General features: G+C 34.5%; 4 protein-coding genes across 6 annotated transcripts; 1 reads left to right on the forward strand and 3 right to left on the reverse strand.

Annotated features, from left to right (window-relative positions):
• Positions 1-3,770: 3,770 nt before the first annotated feature.
• LOC148572706 (uncharacterized) lies at positions 3,771-10,140 on the reverse strand. 3 transcript variants are annotated; one of them, XM_088509616.1, is made up of 4 exons: positions 10,050-10,140; positions 8,603-8,841; positions 4,369-4,482; positions 3,771-4,002 (listed from the first exon to the last, which is right to left on the reverse strand). In XM_088509616.1, the coding sequence occupies exons 1-3, from the start codon at positions 10,073-10,075 to the stop codon at positions 4,370-4,372; spliced, it is 378 nt and encodes a 125-aa protein (XP_088365742.1). In that variant the 5' UTR covers positions 10,076-10,140; the 3' UTR covers positions 3,771-4,002; position 4,369. The 3 variants fall into 3 exon arrangements, with proteins under 3 accessions (XP_088365742.1, XP_088365740.1, XP_088365741.1); XM_088509614.1 differs by lacking the exon at positions 10,050-10,140 and adding an exon at positions 8,940-9,399; XM_088509615.1 differs by lacking the exons at positions 3,771-4,002; positions 10,050-10,140 and adding exons at positions 4,029-4,205; positions 8,940-9,403.
• A 1,209-nt stretch (positions 10,141-11,349) lies between these two features.
• On the reverse strand, positions 11,350-12,190 carry LOC148572707 (uncharacterized). The gene is made up of 3 exons (XM_088507708.1): positions 11,969-12,190; positions 11,617-11,862; positions 11,350-11,514 (listed from the first exon to the last, which is right to left on the reverse strand). The coding sequence occupies exons 1-3, from the start codon at positions 12,188-12,190 to the stop codon at positions 11,350-11,352; spliced, it is 633 nt and encodes a 210-aa protein (XP_088363834.1).
• Positions 12,191-14,263: 2,073 nt separating this feature from the next.
• LOC107634027 (uncharacterized) lies at positions 14,264-14,869 on the reverse strand. The gene has a single exon (XM_016337611.1). The coding sequence runs from the start codon at positions 14,867-14,869 to the stop codon at positions 14,264-14,266; it is 606 nt and encodes a 201-aa protein (XP_016193097.1).
• Positions 14,870-17,465: 2,596 nt separating this feature from the next.
• Positions 17,466-19,270, forward strand: LOC107632124 (isoflavone 2'-hydroxylase). The gene is made up of 2 exons (XM_016335784.3): positions 17,466-18,443; positions 18,537-19,270. The coding sequence occupies exons 1-2, from the start codon at positions 17,553-17,555 to the stop codon at positions 19,143-19,145; spliced, it is 1,500 nt and encodes a 499-aa protein (XP_016191270.1). The 5' UTR covers positions 17,466-17,552; the 3' UTR covers positions 19,146-19,270.
• Positions 19,271-21,163: the final 1,893 nt, after the last annotated feature.

The raw sequence follows: 21,163 nt of genomic DNA on the forward strand, positions 1-21,163 counted from the left end.
TATTAAGAATAAGACTGAACACGCAGACACGTGATTGTATTTAGATGTGTTCAAACGTATCCGGAGAATAATTTTTTTTTATTAAAATACGGTTGGACACAACAAATACGCGTGTTAAACGAATATAGTATCAATAAATATCGTGTCCAAAATATATACAACACATAAATACAACAAGCGAGCGAAGTGTCCATCTTTGTCTCTTTCCATCTTGTTGATTCACAACTCACAAGGTACAGACTATATAGACTTTGATTGAATGGACATGATAAGGTTTAACATGCTGCACCTCGGTTTGAATTTTGGTAATAGTCAAGTAATGTGTATAAAATTTTTAAATATATGTGTGTGTAAAAGGTGTGTAAGTTTGCGATGTTTAAAATTAAGGACTCCAATTCATCTAAAAAAAAACTATAAAATGTGTTTAGAAAATTTAGAATAAAAATAATTTAAAATTATATTTTTTATTTTAGAACATAAAAAATATATAAATTTTAATTATTATTTTTTTAAAAATTTCGATTCTCATTTTCAAACAAAAAATAAATCAAATTAAAATAGATTTGATTTACAAATCCAATCTCATAAAATTTATATTTAAAATTAAAATATTCAAATTATTCTGGTCATAATTTGATCTTTTAAATATACTCATTTTTCTATCTCTTTTCTCCATTTTGGTTATTGTTATATAGCTTCTTTTTTTTATATGTGTTACGATGGGTAATCGGAGATTGATGGGCTGGACTTGAAGATTGGCCCAATCGTCTGAAGGAGGAGGTCCCCGACTAGGTTCGCGTTAGGGAGCCACCGTCCGAGTTGTATGTGTGAAGGAATGGGGGGTGGTACCTGCAAAGACACTCCGATGCTTAAGTCAGCAAGGGTCTAAGCAAGTTTAGAGAGTATTAAAATTTAGAGATACCTAAGGGGTGTTAGTGTATTTATAGTGGTAAACTAATAACCACCATTGGAGTAGTTTCACCTTTTTAGGTGGATAACCGTCTCTTTATCTTAGGGAAGAGGTTGAGATATGACTCCTCGAAGTGGGTTGAGAGATTTTAAGGGCAGTTACTTATTTGAATAAGGGTTGTCTGCCAGCTAATATGATATTCCAACTTCTTTGTGATGTAGTCTGTGTCGTATTCGACCTCTTCTGGGGAGGTCGGTTACACGGGGAGGCCAATCTATGGATTGGGCTTTTTTATCTTATTTGGACTTGGGCCTTAATAAAAGATGGGATTATTGGCAATGTGAATGGCTGACTGGTTGTCATAGAACAGAGTGATCGACTTTTGAAGCGGCAAACCAATGAAATCTATTAAGAAAGACAACCAATTAGCTTCACAAGTGGCAACAGCAAGAGACCTATATTCAGCTTCTGCAGAGGACTTGGCAACTGTAGTTTGCTTCTTACTCTTCCAGCTAACGAGAGAGTTCCCAAGCATGAACCAATAATCAGAAATAGAACGACGAGTATTGGCACAGGTAGCCCAGTCAGCATCGACAAATCCGGTGAGATGTAGATTAGAACTAGATGAGAAGAATAGACCAGTTGTAGGTCTGCCCTTTAAATATCAGAGTACGCGAAAAGAGATGTCGGGTCTAGTGTTTGTGAGGTAAAGGAGTCGGCCGATGAGCTGTCTGTAAATAGTGTTATCCATTAAAATGGTACCAGATTCCTTCGAGAGTTTCTGACTATAATAAAAAAGAGTGGAGAGAGACTTACAATCTAGATAACCAAAATCCTTGAGAAGGTCCATGACGTACTTCTGCTGATAAATGTGAATTCCAGAGTTAGAGCGTGCCACTTCCATTCCCAAGAAATACTTGAGATCACCAATATCCTTTATTTTGAATTTGTCATCCAAAATTTGCTTAATGGTATTGATTTCGCCAATGTCATTCCCAGTTAAAACCAAGTCATCAACATATACTAGAATGACAGTGAAGCTTTCAGATTGTTTCTTGATGAAGAGTGAATGATCATAAAAAAACTGCTTATAACCCGCATCCACAAGAGTCTGAGTGAGTTTAATGTTCCATTTTTTTCTTGCTTGCTTAATCCCATATGGAGACTTTTGTAATTTACAAACCAAACTTGGTTGTGACACAGCCAAACTGGATAGTATTTTCATATAAACTTCATTTTTCAAATCTCTGTGAAGGAAGGCAGTATTGATGTCCAGCTGTTTTAAATGTCATTTCTTTGCCACTGCTAATGCTAACATTACTCGTAGGGTAATCATTTTGACAATTAGACTAAAAGTATCACCATAATCTACTCATTGCACTTGAGTGAATCCTTTTGCAACTAACCTCGCTTTATGCCTTTCGATGGTGCCATCGGGATTGAATTTTACCCGAAAAACCCATTAGCAACCCACAACCTTTTTGTCTTTTGGGAGTTCAGTGAGACACCAAGTTCTGTTCTGATCTAGGATATAAAAAGTTAGAGTTGACAAAGTTGCTAGAGTGAGTTGTATGGGTTATCATACAACAGTAGTCCTTCAAATAAGCAGGCGATTTCTTGACTCTTTCAGATTTTCTAGTAATGTAGTCATGTGTGATGTCATAATTTTGTGATGTAGGTGCATTGATGGTGTGTGGTGTGGTAATGGGTGCAATGGTGTGTGAGAAAATTGGTGAGTGTATTGAACTTGAGAAATGTTCATTTGAATCTGTGAGTGTGGTAGGTGTGGGTGATTACAAATGATGTGTGGATGGTGTATCATATTGAAAAATATCAATACATTGTAGAGTACGCGTGGGTACTGCATGAATGTTAGTGCTAGTGGAATGTGAAAATAGAAAATGAGTTTCATAGAAAGTTATATTTCTAGATATGAAAATTTCCTTTGATTTTAAATCAATAAGTCGAAAACCCTTTGATCCTAATTTAAAACCGAGAAAAGTTATTTTTCTAACTCTTGGATCTAATTTTGTTCTTGAATTTGTTAATGTGGAGGCATATGCAAGAGAACCAAATACTCTTAAATATGAAAGGTCAGATAAATTACCATACAAAAGCTTATAAGAACTAGCATTATCTAGTTTGGTGGTGGACAGCCTATTAATTAGGTGAATAGCGTGAGCAACTGCGTATTGTCAAAAGAGTCCCGCTAGGGAGACAATGGCTTATTTGTACAATGTGTACAATGGACTATATGAGTTACAAAATGAACATCCCCATACTATCTAGAATAATCATCCGAGTACTAGGGATAATAAACATCTTCCCAAAAGTTTAAACTGATTTTCAGGTTCACCAAGTATTGAACTCTTGACCTTTCGGATCTAGAGCTCTAATACCATGTCATGATACCACTCATCCCAAAAGCTTCATCTGGTAGGAAAAAATAACACTAATGGTTATATCTCTAATACTCCCTAAACCTCCATTGTACAAATATTTCATTGGCTCCTCATACTTTCCCTTGTCAAAAACAATATGAAATTCCTGATTAGGATAACAGTACTCTAACAACGCCTAAAATGTGCTGGTGTTTTCGCTCTACAATTTCGTTTTGCTCTGGTGTTTCTACACAAGAGGTTTGGTGTAAAATAGGGGTGCACATGGGCCGGGTGAAGCCGGATTTGAGGTGACCCAGACCCGGCCCGAAATATAGACCGGGTCTATTTATTAGACCCAGACCCGGCCCTAGACCCGATGAAACCAACAGTCTTTCGGGCCACAATTAAACCGGGTGAAAACCGAGCCATAACCAACCCTTCTTCAAAATTAAAACATAATCACAATCAATACCAAAGCATCATCACAATCAATAGTCCAATACTAATATTGTCTAATAACACTAAATATTTAAGTCAATACAAATAACACAATAATATACATTAGTCTAAAGTCAATACAAATAACACAATAATATTTAAGTCAATACAAATAAGATGTTAAGGTTTACAATACATAAGAATAATCATCCTCTATCAATAGCCATTAATGTTGTCAACTTGTTCCTTGTGATGTGGATGCATTAGTGAAACCTACAAAACAAATAAAATGGCTTACATACAAGTAATGATCAAGCAATCAACCAAACAAACAAAAATGATCATACAATAAAGAAAAAAAAAAGATGCTTACATACAATTAATCATCAACCAAACAAACACTAGAAGGCAGAATAAGGATTATACAATATCCAATCTTTCTCTTCACCATATTACACTAACAATCCCTCTTTGTCCTGTAGGCAGGGGATGATGCAACTTGAAAGAGTCACAAATGGCCAAACAATGCCAAACATCTTAAACCAAGCTTTGCTTCATACTCTCAAAATATGAACATGTGAATGCGTGTGTGCAGCAGCTTCATTGCGCAAAATACCAAAATGGTTAGTGCTGGATTACCTTAAACCAAGCTTTGCTTCATACTCTCATTCAGCAATTTTACTTTCTTGGCTGTCTCTGGATCTTCTGGTGCAGGTGAACCTTCGCTCTGATAAATGTTATGGTCCAATGCACCTGTACAATATAGTTCAGCTCAACTTGTCATATAAGAACAACTGAACAAGATAATCAGTAACTAATCAGCTAAACAAATCATTTAACACACATCAACACCCACACCTAATCAGTAAAGAATCAGTAAATCCACACCTACTCAGTAAAGAATTAGTAAACCCAGAAATCAGTAGTAAACAGTGAATCAGAACAAAAAATAAGCTAAATACACATCAACAGCCACACCTAATCAGAGTTCTAATAATGAAAATCAACACCTACAACCAAAATTCACAAATTCTGTTTATCAAAAACCCTAATCCTTAATCAGAATATTAATGACATAATAAAATTAATTACTTACCTGAGCAGAAGACCTGAAAAGAAGACCGGAGAAGAGAGCAAAGCAGAGGGAGCAGGAGTAGCAGAGCAGAGCAGAGCAACGTCGCCGAGAAGCAGGGCAGCACCGTACGTCGTCACTGTCGGCCGTCGAACGAAGAGCTTCGGCGGTGACTGGGGTGAACACGGAGGGTTGTGAAGAGATGAGAAAGGGAGGAGTCGGCGACTTCGTGGTGTGTGCCGCGAGACTCGGAGTGGGCCGTGGGGAGAGAAGATGAGGTCAAGGTCACCGGATCGGCCTGCGCCGTGGGAGTGGCGACTGCCAGAGCCGGAGTGGGGCGTGGGGAGTGCCGGAGTGGGGACTTGGGGTGTGGGGGTGAGCCTCAATGGCTGAGGGGCGAGGGCTGAGGCGCTGAGCTGCTGAAGGAGGCACGAGGCAGTGAATGCGATGCGTGTTCTGTGTTGCCCTAGCCCCTAATTAGAAACCTCAAACCTGTACTGTAAGGCTGTAACGCGTTTGTGTGTGTGTAACGTATATATGGCCGGGCCACCGGGCCGGGTCCGGGTGACCCGAGCCATGGCCCGGTCCCGGCTTCACTTCCCTTTCTGATTTCATTTTTTTTCCCCGGGTCCACTTCGGGTCACTTCGGGTCCGGGTCTTCGCGGCCCAAATTCCTTCGGGACCGGGCCGGGCCTTCGGGCCGGTCCGGGTCTGTGCACCCCTTACTGTAAAATATCAGTTGATGCAAAAAAGAATTTTAGAGTAAATTCTGGCCCATTATTAGTCTTTATACACTTAACTTATTTTTTAAATTGTACTTTGACAAAATTCATAAAATTATAATCAATTGTGATGCCTCAAATTTGGTTTTCATAAAAAAAAGTCCAAGTAAATCTGCTCTTGTCCTTCATTGGAAGGGACAGAAATAGGACCCCAGATATCCATATGAACTAAGTCAAAACAGTCTTTTATTTCAGTGATACTAAGATCAAAAGATAATTTTTTTTGTTTTGCAAAATGACATGAGTCACAAGGAAGTTTTGAAACAATATAATCTATAAAGGGATAATATTCAGTAAAATCAATTTATGCATGGGTATGTGTCCTAATCTAAGATGCCAAATGTTGTTGTGCTCACTGTGTGAAGGTGTTGTGAGATGAATAGTAGTCATAGTTGCCGCCACTGAAGCTTGCTTTGTTGGAGGAGGGGGAAAGTGAGAGAATTATGGTTCTCTACTCATTGTATATAATCCTTCTATACACTCAACAATGCCAATCATCTTTGATGTGGATCGATCTTGTATCTCACAACATTTATCATTGATTAACAGTTGACAATGTAAGTTTGAGGTTAATTTTGACACAGAGATCAGTTTAAAATCAAAAGAAGGAATGTATAAAACATTTTTGAGAAAAAAAAATTTAGAGAATGTGATTGTGCCAATGATGGTGCTAACATTTTTTGTCCCATTTGACAATATCACATTGATTGAAGCAATATTTTAAAAGCTTGCAAAATCTTTTAAGTCAAAAGTCACATGATCTGTTGCACCAGAGTTAATGATCCATAGTACAGATTTTGGAGTGATAATACTCATAATTCTCGCATTAAAATATAATGCAATGAATTTACCTGAAGTGGAGGTCTGAATGGAATTAGTCAAAATTTGATTTGTATTATGAGGTTGTTGTTGCACACTCTTTGATCAACTCTAACAAGGAAAATCTTTGCTCTGGAGTAAACCCAGATCTTGATATTCTAGTGTTCTCTTGAAGACAATTGAGCTGGAATTGTTTGTCACTGAGTATATCATCATGCCCCTCAGTGATCAAGTGATTGATGATGTGGTGTTATGTTGCAGCCGTTGATAGAAATGAGAGGAGTATCCATGCTTCTTATAGCACACATCTTCTGTGTGGCCTTACTTGTTACAACGAGAGCATGCTAATATAACTCCACGACCTCTACTGCCTAAATTTTCTCTAAGGAAAAGAAAATAGGGGTTTGATTGATATTGAATCAGACTTGTAGTGTTCTTCAAAATTTGATATTGAAGATTTGTGAGTTAATGGAGGAGCTTGGTATTGCTCTTGTTATCAAAATCACCACTCGAGGATTTGTTTACCATGTTCGCCATTTTGAGAAATCAATGAATCACAGAGTAATAAAGATTTAGATCTTCTTCCTTCCAACTCGTTGATTGGAACAGTTATGTTCTCCAAGAAAGAATCTTGTGAAATAACCTCTCATCAAACTCTATTAAATGAGTTTGAAGGAAAAGGTAATAAAGGGGAAAAGAAAATGTCGAAAGAAAAATTAGGGAAAGAAAGAAATGGTAAAATTGGCGACAATTAGATCTTAATTCACAACTTTTTCAATTTGATTCACAGTTTTGTTGCTCTTCATATTCACCGCACCATGAAAAAAATTTCATACCTTAAACTGTTCAAGCTGTAATGTTGATGGTTTGATGAACCGCAAGAGATTAAGATAGGAAAAAAATAAATTATTCTCATTGTTAAAGAGAATAAAAAATCTCATTAAAAATATCTATTGAGTTATATATTATGTACTAAATACATATGTACTTCCACTAAAAAAAATTATAACAAATAAGCCTATATCTACTATTAATAAAAAAAATAATCTAAGTAACAAAAATTTATAACAAAAATAGAACAATGATAGAAGACAATTTTCGAAACCAAAAGGAAAACAAGAAAAAGATCTTACTCTATAGATATTCATTATTGTCATCCCTAGTCTTAAGCTTTTTATTATTTTTAAGCCAAACTATTCTTTCTAGGACCTCTCCTATAATATGGTCATCATAATAGAATTTACCCACTAAATTCGAGATGAATTGGTGTAGTTTCTCTACGCCTAAAATATCAGAAAATCGAACCATCGAAAAAAAAGAGCTTCATAATTTGTCTTTTTGCGTTCATTTAATGTGGGTGACACAAACATAAGCAATGGGCTTCTAAGTGCTAACAAGCATGTCAAGACGACTTTATATACAAATAATACTTGTGTCTCCTTCATTTATCTTAATATATACTTCTTTCACCGTTTCTTATACATATATATTGGCTTCTTTAATCAACTAATCTTAAACAATTATAAAAATTTGTGTTTGTATGACTATATATATCACCACTACATGTTTAACTTATTGCGTATGAAAGAGGAGTTTGGTTTGTTTTAAGGGGGAAGTTAAAAGGAAAAAAAAGCTTGCTTGACTATTGACTAAACTAACCATAGTTGTAAGAACCGGACCAGTGATCGAACCGATCAGGTTACTGATTTACTGGTTTATTGATTCAACCGATAAACCGTTAGTTGAACTGGTAAAATCGGTTTCACATGAATAAAAAATATAAAATAATAAAAAATTTAGTAAAGTGATAATTAGGTTCTTGAAATTTTTTACTTCGGATTAATTAGTCCTTGAAAAAAATAAAGTATCAATTTGGTCCTTCACGACAGTAAACCATGGATACGTTATGTCCTCTATCAATTTATTATGTGAAATTTAATAGTGATGCTTATATATCTCTACTAATTAATCCTAAGTCAAAATCTTCTGAAGACATACTACTTAACTTAATATTTTAAAAAATTTAAAATAAATATATTAACTAACATTTTAATAATAGTATAAATCCTAAAGAATTATATATTAAAAAAAAGGTGAGTATAAAACTAAAATTAAATTAAATAAATATAAAACAATTCAATTATATATATATTAACAAGCACATAAAGTATAAAAGTGACAAAGCAGCTTGATGGCATACCTTGTTGAGTGCAACAAGAGAGACATGAGTTCGAGTCCTGCAGCATGAATCTTTGAATATTGAGATCAATATTCAACTGGTGGAGCACCGAAGATCTGCGAGGGAAAGGAGCGCGCTGGACGGCTGGAGCACCGTAGACCTGTGAAATGCTGGGAGCACCATAGGACCCGCCGGTTCGCGCATTTGTATCGAACCGACATACCTTGTTGAGTGCAACAAGAGAGACATGAGTTCGAGTCCTGCAGCATGAATCTTTGAATATTGAAATCAATATTCAACTGGTGGAGCACCGAAGATCTGCGAGGGAAAGGAGCATAGGAGTAATGTTCGAGCCTACCATGAGGCGCTGGACGGCTGGAGCACCGTAGACCTGTGAAATGCTGGGAGTACCATAGGACCGGCCGGTTCGCGCATTTGTATCGAACTGGCCGGTTTTAGCCGGTTTCTGACGAATCGTCCGGTTCTTGCCGGTTTAATTGCGTATTCGGTCCAAACTATAAATCGAATCGGCCAGACCACCGATAACCGACCGGTCCGGTCCGATTCTTACAACTATGAAACTAACAACAAACAAATAATCGTCTACATAATAAGGATGAAAACGGGAAGAGATATTTAAATGAACAATTGAAAATTTGTTTTCTCAAATAATGAACAATTAGGATTTGTTTTCTGCTTATTTAGTTTTGATTTTTTTTTTTAGATGATTATATTAAGATTATTTTATTTTAATTTTTTTATTATATAAGAATATTTTTGTTATAATAGTAAAAAAGAATTATGTAGTCTTTTAATAAAAAACAATCAAAAGGATATATTTATTTTTTTGTAATTATTTATAAGAATATTTTAGCATATCTAATGATATAATTTAAAAAAATAAAAATAAATATTATCGAGATTATATAATTTATGCGAAATTTTTTTATTAGTCTAATTTTTTTATCGTATCAGTACGTATTAATTTTTTAATAATTTATTATCGTATCAAAGCAAGCACTTATATATTTTAGTTCCTAATACCAATTACAATTATTTTATTCAAAATAAATGAACCTTAATTGACCAATGCAAGGATAAAATATAGTGCCGTTGAAGACATTTTCAAAAGACATCTTATTTAATCTAAGAATAATGAATATAATTTTACGATAATACTAAAAAGATAAAAAAATAGTTTAAATTTGTATTTAATATTTACTAATTGTAACGATAATTAATAAATATTAAACAAGATAAATTTAAATTATTTTAACTGATTTTTTATTAGCTAATTAGATGATTATAATAATTTAAGTTAAATTAAAAGTTAATATTAACGGTAATAATTTAATCTATTTTATCTAATAATTATTAGACATATCAAAAGAGATTATTTATCTTTTATTTTAAAAAATATTGGATAGAATTCCCCATAATATTATTTCAAATGATCACAAATGCATACCTTTTTTTTTTTTCCAGTTTCTTCATGTTTGCAGTAGAGAAAAGAACAGCGTGGGTAGCTGGGAATCAATTCCCCTAACTCCTCTTTGTTAGCCGAAGAGAAGAAGCAACCATCAATACAGTTTTCCTGTATTTATATTGTTATGACTTCATGATTTTAACAATAAAGACTTATATTGTAAGGGAATTATTTAAAGGTGTTTATTACGGTGTTTAAAAGATATTGTTTAATTATTAAAATAAGTAAAATAATTAATTTTAAATTTAAAAATATAAAAATTGAAAAATTTTAAATATTTTAAAATTATTATAAAAAATAATTTAAAAAAAATTACACACTAAACAAAAGATACTATAAAATTAACTATATTTAAAATAAGAGCCAGTCAATAATCTGGACTATTATTCATTTTTTTCAACCTTTTAACCACTACATTTATTAATTCAAAGACTTATCTTTATTTTACTCGTGCGGGATCGTGAAGAGTCCAAGAGTCCATGCATGTGTGTTGTACTAATTTGATAAGTATATATGGATGACAGGATGAGAATGACGACATTTCAGCAAACATATTTTATTAGTGAGGAGTGGCAGCGCAAGTAAATTTTATAATTTATTATTATTATTAGTGTTTTTAATAGTATAAAATTATTTTTTTTATTGGTTAAATATTAGTTATATTTTAATAAAATTATTGGTCTCATAGATTTTTTTTATTAGCCAAATTATTACAGAAATTTTTTAATAAATTAATTAAATATTTTATTTTTGGATATAAATAATTTGTAACCTATATTTACGAATTTGTATTTATTTATTTATTTCATTTATAGTATAAATGAAATAAAATTGTGTATATCTTATTTACACGGTAAATGAAATAAGATATAATTTACGTTGTGCATATCACATTTGTAAACAAGATATATAGAATTTGAAAAATACAAATATCTCTCTGTAAACAAGATATATGCATTATTTTAAAAAAATTACAATTAAAATAATCTAATATTTTAGCGTAGGATTAAAATTATAATTAAAATAATCTAATAAAAATACATTTATGTAAACACTGTAAACAAAATATACATAATTTTATTTTGTTTACACAATAAATAAGATAAATAAAAAAACACAAATTCGTAAATAGACTACAAATTATCTATATCTTTTTTTTTTTAAAATAAAAGCTCAACACAACAAGTGGAGCACAAGATAATAACAAACAAACTAAGGACAACAGACTAAATTAAACTCAGATGACACTAATAGATACCTCCTGTCACCTTCGGCAATGCCATCAACAACAGAAGGGATCCACACCTAGCCGCTCCTTATAGTTCGTGAAAGACTGTTGAATAAGCTCTTCAACCCCTCTACCTTTATTCTGGAAGATCCTTGTATTTCTTTCTAACCAGATATTCCATATAATCGCACAGAAACAAACCATCCACCTCTTGCGCTCCTGTTTACGAATTGGGTGTTCAGTCCAACTTAGAAAATGTTCCTTTAGCGTCCCTGGGCACGACCATTGTCTTCCAACGAATGACAACCAAGCACACCAAACCTGCCAAGTAAAGACACAACCAAGAAACAGGTGGTGACCATATTCAACACTTTGATTACATAACACACATGTCACATCTTCCTGAGTAACCACTCCCAATCGACTCAGCCTCTCCTTTGTATTGACCCTTCCAATCAAAGCGAACCAAACAAACAATTCAACTCTTTGCGGGACTAGACCTTTCCAAACAGTCTTAGTAAAGTTGTAACTTGTTATATCTTCTGGAAGCATTTCCACCTGCAATTCCTGCACAAAGGAGTTAGTCGAAAATACACCTTGTTTATCAAATTTCCACACCACTCTATCCTCTCTGTCATATGCAAGTCTAACCAGTCTTAAAGTTTCATGCAACTGGTTGACTAGTTCCAATTTCCATTGGAAAAGCTCTCGCCTCCAATGGAAGTTCCACCTCCACTCTAACCCGTCCCAAAACCCACAATCCCCTATGACGGATCCTGTTTGGTTTGAAACTGAGAATAGCCTCGGAAATAAGTCCTTCAAGGCCCTCCACGCAGCCATACATCCTCCCAAAATCGAGTTCTTCTCCCATCACCAATCTCCATGGCCAATCCATTAATCATCTTCTGTCTAACTTATTGGTCCTTGAACTGTATTTGGCAGATATCCCTCCAAGGTCCCCCCGAGTAGGTAACACCTGAGAAGACAGCATCACATTGGGGCTCAGATTGTTACACGAACACACCACCTTCTTCCATAAGGGACAATCCTCCTTCGAAAACCGCCACCACCACTTAAAGAGAAGGGCTGTGTTGCGCACCATCACATCCCCAATCCCTAAACCACCATGTTTTTTGGGAGCCTGCACTACCTCCCACCTGACCATTGCCATACCATTCCTTCCATCCTCCTTACTCCAAAGAAACCTTTTCTGTAAGTAAATCAGCTTCTCTGCAACAGCCTTCGGCATTTTATACAAGCTCAAATAATAGATAGAGAGGCTGTTCAAAATAGATTTAATAAGCACCAGTTTACCGGCTCTATTGAGTACTTTGGCTTTCCAGAGGCTCAGCTTCTCCTCCACTTTTTCTATAATGGGCTTCCAAGTCTTCACCAACCTCGGGTTCGCTCCTAGGGGGATCCCCAAGTATTTCACCGGCAGAGAGGCAATCTTACAACCCAGCACTCTAGACATACTTTGCACCCACTGATAATCACAGTTAATAGGGATCAAGCTAGACTTATCAAAATTAATACTCAATCCCGACATGAGCTCAAAACAGCGAAGGATCCTCCTGTAATTCTTAATGGTCTCTTCCTCAGGGGGACAGAACAGGATAGTATCGTCTGCAAACTGAAGATGTGACAGCTCAACCTGATCTCTACCCACCAGTAATGGCGAGATACGCCCATTTCTCACTACTTTCCCAAACATCCTATGTAACACGTCAACAACAAGTACAAACAGAAATGGAGATAGTGGATCACCCTGTCGCAAACCCCGTTCCATCTTAAAAGGCTTAGATGGTGATCCGTTTATCAGCACTGACATGGAGCTTGTACTTACACACTCCATAATCCAACTCCTCCATCTCCATCCAAAGGCCATCTTTTGCATCACAAGGTCTACAAAGCTCCACTTTACTCTATCATATGCTTTCTGAAAGTCCAGCTTCATTATCACCGCTTCCTTCTTCCTCATTTTAACCCATTGAACAGTTTCGCATGCAATGAGAGCCCCATCATGAATCTTACGTCCCTGGACAAAAGCACTTTGAGTCTCACCTACTAGTCGTGGCATGATTGCTCGCATCCTCCTAACCAATATTTTCGAAATGACCTTATAGACACAGCCTACCATACTGATCGGTCTCAGATCTTTGATTTCGTTTGCCCCAGTAAACTTAGGGGCTAACGCCACCCAAGTGAGGTTAGCGTCCGCCGGTAACTTAGAAGACAGGAAGAAATCCAACACTGCCGCCGTAACTTCTGTGCCAATTTCAGACCAGCATCTCTTTATAAAGTTCATGTTGTACCCATCACTTCCAGGAGCTTTGGAAGATTCGCAATCCCATACTGCTTCTTTTACCTCCTCTGGAGTTGGTTGCACCTCCAAAGCCAAAGCATCCTCCTCATTAATCATTTCCACCAACTCATCCCTGAACCCCACCAAAGGAGACTCTTCCTGATGGTACAACTTCTTGTAAAAGTCTCTAATCGCAACCTTAATCCTCGCTTGGTTCCTTATCAACCTATCATTAATGAGTAGCACATCAATCCTGTTGTTTCTCCTTCTCGCAGAGGCTAAGTTGTGGAAGTACCTCGTGTTCTTATCAATGTCCTTCACATGTCTAGAACACGACATCTGCTTCCAATGAAGCTCCTTCCGTACATACCATTTCTCACAGCAGGTCACCAGCGCCTTTCTTCTTGCCTCCACTGTTCCATCATAAACCCCGTCACCCACCGCGTCATCAATCTTCTTGATCTCTTCCTCAAATTTCATGATTTTTCTGTCCATGCCTCCAAAATTATCTTTATGCCACCTTCCCAGAGGACCTGTCAAAGCCTTCAATTTATCTGTAAAAGGTGCCTCACCTAGTCCTCTCCATTCCTCATTAACCATTCTCAGGAAATCATCATGTGTAAACCACGAATCAAGGCTTCTGAATGGCCTCGGCCCATCTCTCTACCTCCTGTCTTCCACTATAATAGGACAATGGTCAGACAAGCCCCTAGGACCACCATGTAGTCGAGTCTCTGGAAACTTTTCCAGCCATTCCAGGCTAACTAGGACCCTATCAATCCGGCTGCATGATCGGCCTCTGAACCATGTAAAATTACGGTCATTAATCGGTAAGTCCACCACCCCCATATCCTGTATCCAATGCTTGAAGTCTTCAGCTGACAGAGGTAAGCTATCAGTGCCCCGTCTTTCTTCGACCTGTACAATCTCATTAAAATCTCCCATGAAGCAACAGGGAACCTGGCATAATCCTGCTATGTAACTCAACTCTTCCCAAACAGTAAGCTTCTCATTTCTATCATGCGCACCATATACCAAAATAAAAGCACACTGGAAATTATATTTCACTACCTCTCCTTCAAAACACAACCATCTCTCCCCTTTGTGGCTATTTCTTATTTTAAAAAAATCATCATCCCATATTAACAGCAACCCACCAGAAACACCATTAGATTCAACAAAGTCCCACCCCGCACAACTATTTCCCCAAATTTTTGCTATATCAAATTTAGTCACTAACTGTCTCTTGGTCTCCACCAGGCCTAGCATGTTTAACTTAAATTTTCTTTTTAGGTCCTTTATCATCCTCAACTTTTCATCACCCCTTAACCCCCTGATATTCCAAGAACTAAAAATTATTTTAATAAATTATTGCACACCTTTTTATAATATTTTATCTATATCTATAAATAAAATATTTAATTTATTTATTTGAAAAAAATTCCAATTATTACATTGTATCAGAAATTTCAACAAGTAGCACATTATATATACCATGTATATATTGTGACTCTTGTATTTTCCATAACAACTTGTTTTTATTTATAATATTAAAAAGAAAGCAAAGCATAGAGAAGAGAGATTCTTTAAAATGAAATAGCTGGAAATCAGAAAAATTACTCTTAAGAAGATTGCTAGGGGTCAGTAATTTTTGTGTTTTATAACTATCAATTAATCATTAATAATGTTTTTAATAGTATGAGATTAAATTCAATGGTATATAATCATTTAGTTTTTTTTAAATGATTAAATGTTAGCCAATTTTTTAAAAAATTGCTGGCCAAAACTTTCTCTAAAAAGATAGCCATGAATGAAATTCTTTCATTACTACTGTTAACTACCAGATCCACGATGATTCTTTCATTTAATTTACCATTTCAAGGGCCCTCCTGGAATGGTAATGTTTGATAGTGAATGAACTTGAAAATTTAGATATACCAGTTGTCTAAATTTGTCAGTAATATGATCAACTCAATCTAATTTAGACAGGATACGAGCATCCTAACAAGTTTTGCATTATCAAATTAGAATTGAAATATGAGCAATCTTATATGGTTACCAAATATTATTATTTTAAAAAAAATTTAAAAATTAAAATAATTCAGTTATAATTAGTCAAAAATTGTTTAATTCGACTTATTTATATAATTTTTTTATATTTTGATTTTTTATCTCACTCTTTTATTATTTATTTATCACATTATATTCATAACTATTAAGATATTACATATCATATATTAATAAAATTTTTTTATAAAATAATTTTCATATATACTATTGCATTAAAGACTAATCATAATAATATACTTTTTAAATGTCATTAATGTTAATTAATTTTTCTTTGTAACCACTAATTTTTTTTTTTTTTATTGTTTGACTGCACTTATGTAATATTGTAGAGATTGGAGTAACTAAATTTTAATTATTTTTTTTGTAATCACTAATTTATTGTTTCACTTACGTAATATTTGTTTTATGTTTTTCAAAGTGAAATAATAATTTATTCTGATTTTTTAACACAAATGTTTTAAAATTTTATCATAATTAGTTTTAAAAAAATATCAACTACTTAAGTTTATACACATAACATCCATAATTTCATATTAATAACATTCATAATTTCATACATATGATATCCATAATTAATAAAATTTTACAATTAATATTACCAAATTTTAAGCTATGTGTCTTATTGTATTTTTTTAAATTATTATCTCATATATGTATTAATGGGTTATAATTTAATTATTTTAATCTTTTTATTTAATATTCATATGTATGTTTAGTTATTGATTTTAATATAATTAGTTAATAATTACTTTTAAAAATCTATTTTTTAATTTTTGTTTATATTTTATTTTTTATTTTTTATTTTTTAATAGTCATGAGTTGTATAGTAGTTGTTAAAAAATTTTTAATTTAATATTTATAATTTTATGTGTATAATATCTATAATTTTAAACACATAATATTTATAATTAATGAATTGGTGTTAATTTATTATTTATTATTTTTATTTGTAGATTAAAAACTAATAATTTTAGATATTTTTAATAAATAAGACTAATCAAATATAAGATATTTTTATTTTTTTTAATGTATTGAGGTGATTTAAAATTTTTATTTGAGAAAAATTTATAGAATTATGAATATAATAATAATAAAAGAGTATTTTTTGAGATTTAATTCATATTAAATTTAAAACTGACTTTTAATGTAATTAAACGAGAGAAAATAATTATAAAAAAATTAATTATGTTAATTAAATTCAGAAAAAAATTTATACTCTCTTATAAATACAAATATTATTGATCATATATTTTTATTTATTATTTATAATATTTTAACTATCTAATATTATTCTATTATTTTTGACAAATATCTTACATGTAATAATTTATATTTATATTTTTTAAAATTTATACCGATAAAGTAATAATTTTTATTTGTTAAAAATAATGTATTCTGACATCCTTAAGATTAGGACCACAACTTTTATCGACCAAACAAATCTTGGGAATTCACAAAAAGGATAGATTCTCTAACAAGAGTAGCTGGTATGCTCTCCTTGCTAATCAACGATGATCACAATATATCAAATAAGCTGGTTGTCATAAATACCATTATAATATAGTTTCCTAGGAAGATATAATTAATAAAATATTGGCAAAATTTGAAAAGCATAGAGTGGGATAGATCACAGATATGAACATATATAGATAGATACAAGCAAACACAAATGCACGCAGATGTAGTCGTATGATTTTTGGACCAGTCACATGGTGGTAGAACTCGTGCGTTGATTTTTCTAAGCTGATGTATGTGGCACTTGAAAAACAGCCTCAGACTACAGTCTCCACTAGTCCACTCACTCTATAAATATACTACACTCAAATGCATAGCAAACTAAGCTCTCATATCATTCATTCATAAGAATCAAGAAGAACGAACCATGGAGATTATTGCCATGCTTGGTTACTCAGTTCTGTACGTAGCCATATTCTTCATATTCACCCTTCTCATTCAATCTAGAAGCTTCAAGAACCTCCCACCGGGTCCACCCTCTCTTCCCATAATAGGAAACCTCCACCACCTCAAGAAACCCCTCCACCGCCACTTCCGAGGCCTCTCCGAGAAATACGGCGACGTCTTCTCCCTCTGGTTTGGATCCCGTCTCGTCGTCGTCGTTTCCTCCCCAACCGTCGTCCAAGAGTGCTTCACCAAAAACGACGTCGTTTTAGCAAACCGCCCTCGCTTCCTCTCCGGAAAATACATCTTCTACAATTACACCACCGTGGGATCCAGCGAATACGGAGAGCACTGGCGCAACCTCCGCCGCATCACCTCCCTCGACGTCCTCTCCAACCACCGCCTCAACTCGTTCTCCCCGATCCGAAGGGACGAAACCACCAGACTCATCCGGAAACTCTCTGAGGACTCTACCGAGAACTTCGCCAAAGTGGAACTGTCGTCCAAGTTCTACGACATGACGTTTAACAACATCATGAGGATGATTTCTGGGAAGAGGTACTACGGCGAGGACTGTGATATGGCGGACGTGGAGGAGGCGAAGCAGTTCAGGCAGATGATTTCGGAGGTTCTGCAACTGTCCGGGGCTAACAACAAAACCGATTTCATTCCGCTGCTTGGGATGCTTGACGTCGACAACTTGAAGAAGAGGCTGGTGACCATTAGTGGTAGGACTGATAAGTTCTTGAACGGTCTTCTTCAGGAGCATCGCACCAAGAATCAGCACCAAAACACCATGATTGACCATCTTCTTAGCCTCCAAGACTCCCAGCCTGACTACTATACCGATCAAATCATCAAGGGCCTTGGCTTGGTACGTACGACGTAATAATAATTAGCTGACTACGAAAATTTAATTATAGTAAAACCGGTTAAATAATTTCATATATTTGACTGAACTAATCAGGCCATGCTTCTGGCTGGAACGGACTCCTCTGCTGTGACTCTGGAATGGAGTATGTGCAACTTGTTAAACCATCCGGAGGCGTTGAACAGAGTAAGAGAAGAATTGGACACTCACGTTGGTCAAGATCGCATAGTAGACGAATCCGACATTCCAAAATTTACTTACCTTAGAAATGTTATCAACGAGACGCTTCGTTTATACACACCAGCACCCTTGCTGCTACCCCACTCCTCTGCCGAAAAGTGTACTATAGGAGGCTACAATATCCCAAAAGACACCATAGTCCTCATCAACGGTTGGGCCATTCACCGGGACCCCAAGAACTGGGATGAAGCAACGAGCTTCAAGCCGGAAAGGTTCGAAAGAAAAGGGGAGTTGGAAAAGTTGATTGCGTTTGGGTTGGGGAGAAGGGCGTGCCCTGGTGAAGGGTTGGCTCTTAGGGCAATAAGCTTGACCATTGCTCTTTTGGTTCAGTGTTTTGATTGGAAGTGCGTTGGTGATGAAAAAATTGATATGACTGAGACCGATGGCTTCACTTTAACTAAGAAGGTTCCATTGGTGGCTTTGTGTAAAACACGACCAGTTATCAACCAGCTTATTAAGCCATAAATTTTATGCATAGAAAGTTTTCTTTTTCAATGCCCCTGTATACGACCTCGCACGTACCAGCTACCTATTTGTTCTCATATCTCAAATAAGTGAATGTATAAAGGGTCGTGGTCTAATTACAACCATATTATTAGATATACATTCAAATTAACAATTAAAATAAAATATACATTAAAATATAAAATATATATTAAAAATAAATTAAATTATATAAATATATAATTATTAATTTTGATATATAAATAATTTTTTTTAATTTAATTATATTATGTGTATATTAATAACTAATATAAAATATATATTAAATATAAAATATATATTAAAATAAATTAAATAATATATATTTATAAGTATAAATATATTTGAATTGTTTTGAGCCATTAATTTTAATATACAAATAATATTTTTATTTAAAAAATTTTGGACAAAAAGAATATTAAAGTTATCTTATTATTAGAATAATTAAATAATATTAGATATAATAAATATATAATTATAAATATTATATATATATAAAATTATAAATATTAAATTAAATAAAATAATTTTAAATTATTATCTTTCTAACATAATTGGATTGACTATGAATACTGTAATTGTGAATTAAGTTTTTCTTATAGTTAATTTAAGGAAAAATACGGTGAACTAACTTTTAAGTAGTTAATATTAGCTAATTTTAAGGTTTAAATTTAAAATTTAAAATTTAAAATTAAATGATTTATGATTTATGATTTAAAATTTAAAATAAATAATTTAATTTGAAAATAATTAAATAATATTGACTAGGACTGACAAAATGTATTGAATTTGTTGGACCAACCTGGCCTACTGAATTCACAAAAAAAAAAGGATTAGAGATAGGATTTAAAATCCGTCAAATAAAAAAATAACTGCTAAGTCCTCACCGCCAAACCCTCAGATTTTGGCGGCACGGCCTATCCAATTTTTTTTAATAAAAGAGTGATTATAATTAACATAGTTATTAAATTTGGCTCGACTCGGCCGGTTCGACCGAAATTTCGGTCATCTTATTACCTGGTTGAACCGAACCACTCATCGAACTGGCTATGCATGGGACCCGGTGAAATCCAATTTCACCCGACGGGTTTTCGTTAAAATCAGTAATCCGGCCGGTTAATTCAAACTCTAATGCTATTCCCCCCTCCCCATTGCTCTAAATCTGAGAATTGAAAAATCAGTCTGAATCCAGTAGTGGAAGTGTGGAATCCCCAGTCTCGTCTCTCTGCTCCTTCGTTGTTGGCACTCGGCAGTCGCTCACCCTCGCCTTCACCTCGTCACTATCGGTCTCTCACGGTCACGACCTCACGCCCTCACCCCGTCGCTCTCTCAGTTTCTCACCTCGTCGTCGTCGCGGTCCCGTGCTCCTGCTCTGCGTTCACTTCGTCGGCGACAGAAAGCTCATAGAAGACAGAAATCAAGTAGCATCTCTGGCTCTGCATCTGCTCCCTTGGGTCAGTCGGGTGGTGGTTGTCTTCTTAGTCGCGGTCTGGGAACCAGTTATCCAGGTGAGCTCCCTTCAAGTTTTTGACCCTGGTCTTTCACTAGAATTGTTGAATACTGAACATGGCGTTGCTGTTGACTGTTATTTGTAATTGAATTTTAGAGTTGTTGAAGATGAGTATATTTTAGTTAGTATTGTTATTGAATCTGGTGGTTATTACTATTGTATTTGATTTTTTAGAGTTATTATTAAATCTGGTGGTTATTACTTTAGTTAGAATTATTGTTGAACTTGAATCTGGTGGCTGCTGATGTTGCATTTAGTTTTTTTGGTGTTGTTGTTTGTTGCTGGTTGCTGTGTTTTAGAGTTGGTGTGTTTTAGAGTTACTGTTGTTTGTTACTGGTACTTTTTTTGAATTGCTGTTTGTTAACTTTGTTGAATCACAAAGTCAGTGAACTTTGGTGGAATGGTGGTGGTTGTTGTGTTGCTTAAAAATTGACTTAAGTAAATCTTTTATTGCTGAAATATTTTTGGTTTATTTTGCTATAATTTTAAA

This window comes from Arachis ipaensis, chromosome B3, assembly GCF_059453495.1.
Source record: "Arachis ipaensis isolate K30076 ecotype BB chromosome B3, ASM5945349v1, whole genome shotgun sequence".
NCBI lineage: Eukaryota > Viridiplantae > Streptophyta > Magnoliopsida > Fabales > Fabaceae > Arachis > Arachis ipaensis.